General features: G+C 40.0%; 2 protein-coding genes across 2 annotated transcripts; one reads left to right on the plus strand and one right to left on the minus strand.

Annotated features, from left to right (window-relative positions):
* Window positions 1-243: 243 nt before the first annotated feature.
* On the minus strand, window positions 244-2,870 carry LOC140942926 (UPF0669 protein v1g209471-like). Its single transcript, XM_073391946.1, has 2 exons — window positions 2,711-2,870; window positions 244-1,414 (listed from the first exon to the last, which is right to left on the minus strand). The coding sequence occupies exon 2, from the start codon at window positions 1,368-1,370 to the stop codon at window positions 906-908; it is 465 nt and encodes a 154-aa protein (XP_073248047.1). The 5' UTR covers window positions 1,371-1,414; window positions 2,711-2,870; the 3' UTR covers window positions 244-905.
* Window positions 2,871-7,707: 4,837 nt separating this feature from the next.
* Window positions 7,708-8,970, plus strand: LOC140943510 (cytidine and dCMP deaminase domain-containing protein 1-like). The gene has a single exon (XM_073392602.1). It carries the CDS (start codon window positions 7,708-7,710, stop codon window positions 8,968-8,970), a length of 1,263 nt encoding a protein of 420 aa, XP_073248703.1.
* The last annotated feature ends 2,014 nt before the right edge of the window (window positions 8,971-10,984 follow it).

Consider the following 10,984-nt stretch of genomic DNA (forward strand, 5'->3'; position numbering starts at 1 on the left):
ACTTCAATGCCACTGACATAACATCAGTTTTCACTGCCTGGTTATTGTCAACTACATTATGAAAATACTTTTAGCATCAGTCAATAGATACTGAACCAGAAGAACAACTGATGTGCTCACTTTTGCAGGTACAGTGAAACCTTGACATACCAAAGTGCCAAGAGACTGGCAAAATAAGTTTGTTGTAAGAAGGCTTTGTAATATTGAGGATCTTTTTCACATTATTATATTTTTTACTATAACTGAGGCAAAGAATGAGTTTTTATTGCATGCTTCTGGGATGGCTTCTGTTAACAGCAGCATGTGTTCCCATTTTAAGTCAGAATAGAATTCCAACAACTAAGTACCAGTGGCTATGTTTCAGGTGGCTCAGTGCCATATCAGAACCAGACTTGAGTCTACCATAGATGGTACAAATTACCGGTATGGTAAAATATTTCAAAGCAAGCCTTTTCCCAACTGTGTAGTTTGGAAGCACTTCTAATTACATTTGGTTGAAAGGTTCTAAATTATTATTTATCATTAACATGATCCTCAATGAGTCTGTATGTGGAAGTCTGGAAAGATCCCCTGGTAACTTTTTTGCCCGAGTCCATGACTGTCTGCAAAAGGTTTGTTACCCACAGATAATTAATTAGACTTTGGTATTATCTGAAATTGGTTGTATCTAAATCAAGGCAAACCACACCTTTTTTTTCTGTGGTTTGTTTAGTCGCTTCCATTGATTGAAACTTTTTGTTGGTGTTTGAAGAAATATTTTTTTACTAAGTAATTATTTATTATTTATACTTTGATCGCATCACATGTGCTCTTTTTGCACTCTGATAATTTTCCTGTGAATAGTAAGTGAATTCACATCAGGAAATATACCTTTGTAAAATCATACAAACAAACATCCTTTGAGGTCACAGCAGGATCTCCAAGATAATCTTCAAAATGTTGACAAATAATGTCCAAATAAGGGACTCCTGCGACTCCTCATTTTCATAAGATGCCCCTGCACTGTCTTCTGTTGAGTAATCCATTAAAACTTTCATTGTGTACTTTGATAGAGGTGCATACACATGACCGTAGACTGATATTGCAATGGGTCTCTTGTAATAACTTGGAATCGTCACAATATCATCACCGCAAGTTGCCGACTTAAGGTCATAATTATCATAGTCTGGTTTAGGATTATTTTGCGATACATAGATGTCAGCATCCCCCTCCAGGCTTTCAAGAATCAATGTTATGTCACCTTCTTTCTTTAGTGAAAAATATGTGAAATTTCCTGCTCCAATTTCTCCATCAAAAGTCTGAATGATATATTCACAGGATACAAGTCCTGTGAGAAGGAAAATAACCAAATGAAGCCATGACAACTCCATCTTTGGTTGAGCATTAATTTAATCAGCAGAAACAAACCAGGAGCCTGTAACAAAAAAAGGTGATAATAAAAAATAAGAAGCAGAAGGAATGACCATACATTCTGGAACCAAATGGAATGACCTGAGATGAATGTCAGTTGGATGTTAGTAATGAATATCATACAATTGGTGCGAAAATATTCCTGCAAATTTATAGTGCATTTCCACCATTCAAAAAACAAACAATACACTACCCAAAAACCCTTGATTCTTAAATGTCAGATTCTCAATCTCCGTGTGATGGTCAATTACCAGCCATTGATATCAACCCGTGTAAGTCAGAGACTTTGGGCACAGGATACAAAGTTGATACCTATTGTTTGGTCCACCAACAAAGCTGTTTTGTGACATGGTTGTCAATTCAATAATACAGCCCAGATGGCAGACTGCCTAACCCTTTGAGTTTTGAGTATGTTAAATCACATACTTGAAATCAGCAATGAATCACACAGGCGGCAACAGCAATAGTTGCCAGGGGGAGGGGGAGGGCGGGGATGCAGTCTGTTATGAAATCTCAATGTTCTGAAACACTATTTCTTAGGTGCACTGAGAGAACAATTTCTGTCTAAGATGTTTGTTAACTTAATTCTCATTTTTACTCATATTTCTTTCTTCGTGGCTTCACCTCCAAGAGTTCAATTTTACTTTATATTTCATGCCTTTTAAAAGTTTTCTGGATATTAGTTTCAGTTACCTGTACTCTGTTAGGTGTTCTTGTATGAGTATTATAAGTATTCATTTGAAAATATCAGAGCAAATGTCAAAATTGAGATTTTTCCTATCCCAATCACATATTGGTTGGGACTCAGGATTTTCAAGCCAAATCGGGAGAATGCGCGAAAGACTGGGATGGTTGGACATACAGAGACAGACATGTTAAGGAAATGAGGGAATTTGCTACAATGGAATCCTACAGCCCTTCTGGCTCGTCTTCATATAAATTCAGGTGATAAAACCAATCTTTTGTGTTTCATTACCCAACAGGGTGGAACACCAGAGTTTGTGTTGAAAAATAACTTCTTCATACATAAAGTACATTCGGACAGCTCGTAGTGTCAAAGAGATTTAAACAAAATAACCTGGTGATACCTGTATTTCATTTCAACGGGAAAAGTAAATGACACATAAGGTGAAAACTTGAATCGAATAATCAAGTGATAAGAAATCTCAGTTCATTTTATGAGCTTGCAGAACAGTGCCCAACTTTATTATCTGACGAATCGAACGGAGTGTTCGAAAGTGACGCGTTGCACGAGCGAGCACGGTTTTGCAAGCTCAGATAACAAAATATTATGACTTACCTAACTCTGAATGAGAAGGCAAGAAGTTTCTGGCAAAATAATCACTAATATTTGCTTTTCATTGGCCCAAAACAACAACTCAATGCCTCAAATTTGGAAATATTTCATGGTACAAAGGATTGCTTCCAACCACGCTCTTTTTCGTCCCGAGACTCCACTGACCGCGCAGATTATTTTTGGACCCAGTCCTCTCTGGTCAGCATCCCTACGTGATGAGGGTCTCTTCGAATATTCCCGCTCTTCAAATCTTTATGTAAGCGAAAAAAAAATTAAATTCGCCTGAGCAGGAATCCCTAGATTGGAGGCCCATCGTCTGCACCACTGCCCCTATGGCGGATTTCGCTGCAACGACATTAATAATAAGGGGAGGGAGAGAGAGAGAGAGAGAAGCGCCCCTTTTTCCCTTCCTCCCTATCCCCCACCCATTTCGACACAGGCTAATAGCGCTTTCCACTGTACCAGTGTACCCATCGAACAGCTAGAGCGTAATCCTTAGCGCTATTGTCAGTGGGTTCACTGACAATTTTCAATATGGCTTTAGACATAGAAAGAAAGCCCTGTGAGGGGCTCTCTAATGTTGACATCTTGGTTAGCCTAAGAACACGTCCTTTTCCCATTAACTCTCTTTGCCGCCCGCTCATTAAAAAAATAAGCAATTAATGAGAGCGAGAAGCAAAATTTTTTTGTAAATAGGATAAAAATTGACAAATGATATAAGGAAAAAACGCATAAACATATGACTTTGTTTTCGGATATGATAATTAAGAATTAATGCTTTGAATTACTAATTTTTTTTCTGAATTGGACATATGACTGATACGTATACTTAGCTTGCAGAGGAAATGGTACCGTTACAGACCTTACAGTTCCTGAACTCGCAGGTTTTATTCTGCAAACTGTAAACGGTTAACTGTAGACCAACCTGACTACAGACTGTGCACTGTGAACTTTAGTATTCTTTTTTCCTGTCGAATTCAGTAGAACTTCGAAATAACGAAGGGCCACAGGACTGGCAAAATCGAGGATGTTCGCTATGAGAAGGGTTCGTTATATCGCCAGGTTCTTTTCCTTACTATTACTAGGACTAGCAATATCGTTCGTTATACCGAGGACCTCATTATACAGAGGGCGAGTTAAATCGGATTCCACCGCTGTATATTTGAGCTGCTGTACAAACCTTTTCCAGCCACTAATACATTTGATTCGGCATGGTTATTGTATTACTGTGACACTGGTGTGTTTCATGAGAGATCGAGAGTAAACAGCATGAATAGGTTATTGTCGGTACGTAATCTAATATCAGGCATCAGAACTGAAATCTCTTGGTGGAAAAGTGTTACAATTTAGCACACACACTGTTTATAAAATTTTTGGTCTTTTATAAACATTGCATGCTACAAAGACTACAAAGATTATTTGGTATCGCGGACCGCAAAGTAGTAAGAGAAAAGTAAGTGCCTCTGTTTTTTGAATATTCAGAATCAGACTGAGTTTTAGAAGCTAGAAGTGCATGCTAATGAGGATAAAATTGTACACATAACAAAGAACCAGACGAAACCACCTTAACATGTTTTGAATCCTAAATAATAAAAAAAGATGGGACCTAACTATTCTTAGATATTAACAGTGAAATCAACTTGTTCCGCCGGCTTTGATCGAAAGAGAAGTTCACATATAGTCTCCCTCTGCGTTTCTCAAAGGGAGTTTGAAACAGGGTGAAACGTAACAGTCATAAATATTAAGGAAAGAGATATTGTTCCTCCGTAGATGCTAATCCACTTGGTTATTCTCATTGGCTACTGAATAATAACATTTATGAAGTAAAACAATTGTCTTTTAGTATTTAGCGTGTGACCTGTTTGGGGATAATCATTTCATCTCATCAAGGTTGTTAGACGGCAGGCACACGTCTGCTTTACTTCTTCATCCCATTCAAATCTTGTTTGCAGTTACCTTATTAGTCGACTTTCCCATCTGGTAAGTAAGACAAAAAGTAAAGTATTATATAGACCCAGCTTTGATAGGTTGCTGGGCTTTAATACATGAGACTATATATTGAGTGATAACTGTCCTTCCGCGCCAATATGCTCCTTCTTTTATTCATCACCCCAATCATCAAGTTCGGCGAATCGCGGTTGTTTAAAACATTATGCTAGAAAGATTACAAAGAATATTTAGTATGTTGGACTGAATGTATCAAAAAGAAGTGATGGCGCTTTTAAAAATCAAGTTTCATTTAGGAAACTAGAAGTGCACGCTTATAAAGGAGGACAAAATTGTAGACCTAAATTCCCCTAAAAGTCTTTAAGAGAATATGATAAAACGACCTTAATTTTGAAAAATAAAAAATAAAAAGATGGGATCAGACCTAACTTTTCCTAGGCTATAATGGTGAAATATATTATCAATGAGTGATAACTGTCCTTCCACGCGAATATGCTTCTTCTCATATTCATCAAGTTCTTATATTCTTATGTTCATCAAATTTGTGTATGGCCTAGAAATAACCGCCACGTCAACGCGTTGAGTAATCAGTTTGCAATAGAGCCAAGTGACTTGTTTAAGCGTTGGACCGCAAGCAAGGAGAAAAAAACAAGAAAGACCAAGAAACAACGAATATCTGGTCCCAAGCAAAGCACAAGATTGAGCATTGTTCGATGTAAACAATGACCATTAACAGCCGTGTGCGAGTAGTTTCATGCCTTTCGACGAATCGAAATAAAAGTCAGGGTGATTTTTATGTAAATGCATTTAAAGTGAATTTTTGAAACCGAGGCGTTTAATTGCCCCTTAGCAACGCCAGAAGCAGCTGCCTCAAGATGATAAACATTTATATGAGCTTCTCCTTTCCTTTTCTGCCATCCTTGATAGACATAAGTGCTTCTAGGACCAAATCCAGACTTACTATCGCTTTTCTTACCATACTCTTGGAATTTATTTTCACCATATAACTATTTGTAAAATTCTTATTCCTCCAGAGTTCCTGAAGGGTTGCATGTTTTTGTTAGTGCTTAGCCTGCGTGGCAGGCGAGCACCTGCCACGCAGGCTAGTTAGTGCTTTAATTGGGCTAGCAGCTTCCGCATCATCAAAACATGATTGGTCAAAAAATGAGCAAAATAATTTTTTAATCCTTTTCTTTGAATGAGACGTAGCTTATAGGTTGCTCTAATTTTTTGTATCCGAGCAACTGAGGCCATTAAATACAGAGCCAAATTTTTGTAGAAATTCCATACTGATGACGTCGTGTCACTACTCAGATTTGGGTAACGCTTCTGATTGGTTAAAAATTGGCTTCTTCCAATCATGCCCCAGACTGAATTTCAGACATAGCTTCGAGTCGCGTACCCGTTGCTTGGAGGAGTATGCGACTCAAAGGTATGTCTGAAATTCAGATTGATGATGCCCATATTTGGGTGGTAACACGTCATCAGTATGAAATTTCTGCTGTCGTTCTTCAGACGTCATATTTTGCGGGTAAAACAGTTGGAGTTTGTGTAATGGTCGCGGGTCGTGGGTTCATGATGTCGCGGGTTGGAAAAATAATTTTGCGTGAAATTCAAGTTGGGGTTCGAGGTGCTGAGTAAAAATGACTGATGTTATATAAATAATAAATTCTAAACCACTAAAAAGAATCTTCCCTTTAAGGGAGGGGCTAGGTGATTGATAAAAAATAGCCCGAAAACACATCAAAAGTCTTAATACGTTTACAGCAAAAAAAAATGAACAATTGGTCACTTTTATGCGGTGAAAAATAAGACACGTCTTGTAAACTTCTCGCATAAACGCACAAAAAAATGTGTTCGCGACTCAGCTAAGACACTCTTTATATGCTCGTATGTGTCTTATGTAAGGTGCGTCGAAAGACAATTTGCAAAGCATATTTCTTCGCTGAGAGAAGCGATGAAAATGTATGCAAAATTAGTACGCGGCACGAAAATGAAAACGCTGACCACAAAGTGACTTCCTCGCTTTTCCCCCGGTGAGGGAAGTGAAGACCCTGATTTCTAGCGTGTCCCCCGCTTACTGGGGAACAAAAAAGGAGTGATTATAAGTTAAACTCCCTGTATTACCCGGTAATCGCCGAGGGCGTGGGGGGGGGGAGGGGGTTTCGAATGACTGGTGCAGTAGTTTTCAACAAATCACTTTCAACCTTGGTAATTTTACTAATTTAAAGGAGCTCTCTCCAGTGGAATCGAGACTCGTGACGCACATTACCAACGAACGCTTGCGAGATTCTGAGAACGAGTCTAAACTGATTTTTTATAAGCGGAAGGGGAAGAGGGCGTGGACCTTCGATATTGCAGGTTACATTCGCCACCCATAGACAACATGCCAGGCCTTGCATAAGCTTTTTGTGTATGGTCACAAAGGCAACAGTTTTCCTCCGCTACACAAGTCATTCACATTAACAAAAATTTCGGTCGGCGAAAGCGAAAGCGAAATTCTCTTGTCTTTTCCTATTTCCTTTTTGGGATCAAAGTCAGCGGGCGATCTTTTTCAGGATTCGGCCCGCAGTTGGCAAATCCAACGAGGTACAGTTTAGTTTTTAGTTTCAATTATCCCCTAAAAGTAATACGACGAGCACCCCTGTCACTTTTATGGGTGGGGGGCGGCTCCCGGTTGCCTTATTCTTTTATTACACTTTTTATTCAGTTACTGTATTGTTTAATTTACTCCTATTGGCGTATTCATTTTAAATTTTAACTCGTATTAAGTTTCCAACTATACCGCTAATTAACTATATTTATATATTTGTAGCGAATTTCCGTTTCTTCGATTCAATAAATCCCTCGAAGAAGAACGGCTTGACTGTTCGAAGTATCGGGAATGCTCAAGTCGCTTTGTTCTTTGCTGTTTTGATATCAGTTTATTGGTATTTGTTGAAACAGCAAGAATTGGATACCGTCATTATTATAAAAGTTTCTACTATTCTCAGCTTGCTTTGTGACTACTTTTTCCTCTCTTGTTTACCAGAACACTAGACGGAGGTGAGGAAATGGCAGGATCTGCTCGTAACTCCAGCAACCCAGCTGAGACTGCTCAGAGCACCTCATACGCTGATCGTGACTGTCGAATAAGTAAGGAGAATTTGTATATGGTTCTCGCCCTGCATATGCAAGAGTTTCCAGGCGAACCGAGGATTGGTGATTATAAAAAAGTTGGCGCTGTGCTTGTGTTGCCCAATGACATGCTTTATGCCGTAGATTGTTCTCGCGATGGTGTGCATGGCGTAGCACGACTGCTAATGACACACCCAGAGATCCCCCAAGAATGCAAAGTTTTCGTGTCAAGAAAACCGTGCTCCTTCTGCACAAAGCTACTGGTTCAGTCTAAAGTGAAGAGGGTCTTCTATTTGCCGATCGAGCCTGAGTATTATAAGGAAGCAAGTAAAGGAGGTTTTGGTGTTGAAACGTCGCGCGTCGATGAACTATTCAAAGTGAGTTCGATCGCCCAGTCAGTGTTTGTTCCAAGAGCAGGGCAAGACGTTATTGATGCTGCAGAACGTAAACACCAAACAGACAGAAGCAAAAGAACGACCAAACAAAACAACCTCTTTAAGAAGTACTGGAATGTTGCATGGTTTGAGGAGAAAGAGAAGCCTGAAGACGCCCAATACATTTGTCAAAAGAAACTTCCATGGCTAGCGTTCGAGGGCAAAATGAGGGAACAGGTTAAAGAAGATTTTAAAAGCATCACTGAATGGATGCATCTCGTCCTTTTCAAATCAAAGTTACCAAGAGATCCGCCGTCTGAAGTCTTGCAATTCAATCCATACATTCACTTAATGAAACTGGCATTCTTCCTAGCCGAGCGAACAGATGACCCAAAGAGAGGAGTTGGAGCAGTAATAGTGAACAAAGATAAGGATATTGTGGGCCTTGGTTGGAACGGATTTCCGACGAAATCGCTGTATGGCGAGTTTCCAAGAGCCTCTCGCAGCGACGATGAAGCCTTGAAAAGGAAGTATCCATATATCATTCACGCAGAACAGAACGCACTACTGATGCGGAACACCAAAAGCATCAAGGATGCAAGCCTGGTTGTAACGATGACACCATGCGATGACTGCACTCCTCTGATTGAGATGCAAGGGATCAAAACAGTTTTCTTGGGAGAAGAAATAAAGATGAGAGAGGATGGGAGAGGTCAGTCAGCCGAGGAACAGCTGAAATACACAAAGTTTCTAGAGAGGGTTAAAGATAAGTCGATCGTTTGCCATCCGCTTGTTTTCGGGTCAGTAGAGGACGCGGCGACATAGTGGGATCTGCTGCGGGAGACGGTGGTGCCAGATGGAGAAAATTTAGCCAGCGAGTAAAAGCATTGGTATTGTTTAGCTAGCCGTTTCTTTTTATCGGTCTTTTAAAATTGCCAAGTCTGAGTAGTTATCATAGTTTCACTATTAAAATATTACACTGTACTTTGAAACCAGGGATTGAAAATGCAAAGCAAGCACTTGTCCAATACGAAACTAGAAGTGATATAACCAAGGTCGTAATAAACTATCTCAATATTCAAACAGTGTCACTGAGGTAACTGCTTTTAAAAAACTTAATCTAAACATACGACTTTTCAACCGTATGAACGTAACCTCAGTTATGTATTTCCTCAGTTTTGACTTATATAGAGTGTTTTCACTCGCGTGTCGAAAACATATGCAAATTTATAGGAACGAAAGAAATCATCTTTTAAGAAAAAAAGCTACAGGGCTGGTTTGGGACACCAATGTGGCGGACGTTACGTCATGTTAGAATGCCCTATACATGCGGCTGCTTGCTGCCAATGTCATACTCGCTCCCAGTCACTCCTGGGACAAGATGTGAACGCATTTCATCAAAGGAAGCCCTTGTGTTCCCCAGGCTATCGTCTGCTATGATTTTCGTGACACAAGGCATTTTGATACAAATGTGATGGTAAGTTTTAGCGTGGTGAATAGTATTACATGAGAAAGATGTTTATTCAGTCCGTGATAATATATCTGGTATAATACACCTTCCTCAAGGTATTTTAATTTTCTAACAAGATTTTGTTTCTGATATACCTCAAGTCAGTTCTGGTATACCTCAAGTTTTTACAACGGAGTTGTTAGCGTGTGCTTCATTGCTGAGCTTGGTGAAGGAGACAAATGATGCTCCTTTGGATACGCTCCCTGCTTCCTACAGTCATCACGTTTCTACACCTGGTCTGCACACAGGAGGCTGGGGTGGGATATCTCTGAAAAGTTATCACTGGCAGAACCACTGCACTGTAGCTGAGAAATTGAGGTTGCACGTCTCTGAAAAAATGGCTTTCCTGAACCATAAAATTGAAACTGAGCGTTTTCTACTCGGTCACAAATTATCCGAAGAGATTTTTTCCTAGTTTTCCGGTATTTTAATAAAGCAGTTTTGCAGCTGTTACAAAGAACCCCATCTAAGCTTGACGTGTCCGTGCGCAAACCAAAACATGAAACAATAACGCTCTTGGACCACAGTGTGGCCGAAATTGTAAACGTATCTGCAGCTTATTGACCTTGAGACCTTTCCCGCATATTAAACAGAAAACTTCTCTTTTTCGCGCTCTACAGAGATAAAGCAGGTTGCAAACACGATGGTTATTTTTGAAACAGGCGCCATTTTAGTTCATATTGCATGCGTTATACTTAAGATCCGATACCAAAACAAGCTTCTGTCCAGAGGCTCCAGCGTACTCGCAACGTTATCACTTGCTGTCGAACGTAAGAACCCATAAACGTACGAGCTCCTGAACGTAAGACCAACGGGATATAACAACTCCTGGATGCAAGGACCCACAAACGTAGGGAACTCCTAAACGTAAGGACCCATCAACCCATGTAAGAACCGCTAAACGCAAGGACCCATCAACGTAAGAACCCCTGGATATAGGGAGCGTCTAAGAACTCTGAACATAAGAACCCCTGAACGTAAGAACCCATGAACGTTAGAACCCCTGAACGTAAGAACCCCTAAACGTAAGAACCCCTGAACGTAAGAACCCATGAATGTGAGAACCGCTGAACGTAAGAACCCCTGAACGTAAGAACCCATGAACGTAAGAACCGCTGAACGTAAGAACCCCTGAACGTAAGAACCCCTGAACGTAAGAACCCATGAACGTGAGAACCCCTGAACGTAAGAACCCCTGAACGTAAGAACCCATGAACGTAAGAACCCATGAATGTCAGAACCCTTGAACGTAAGAACCCATGAACGTGAGAACCCCTGAACGTAAGAACCCCTGAACGTAAGAACCCCTGAACGTAAGAACCCATGAAC

Source organism: Porites lutea, chromosome 7 (assembly GCF_958299795.1).
Source record: "Porites lutea chromosome 7, jaPorLute2.1, whole genome shotgun sequence".
In the NCBI taxonomy this organism is placed as follows: Eukaryota; Metazoa; Cnidaria; class Anthozoa; order Scleractinia; family Poritidae; genus Porites; species Porites lutea.

Excerpts from the sequence above, each read along its gene's own strand:
- LOC140942926 (XM_073391946.1), bottom strand. The coding sequence starts at position 1,370 with ATGGAGTTGTCATGGCTTCATTTGGTTATTTTCCTTCTCACAGGACTT.
- LOC140943510 (XM_073392602.1), top strand. The coding sequence starts at position 7,708 with ATGGCAGGATCTGCTCGTAACTCCAGCAACCCAGCTGAGACTGCTCAG.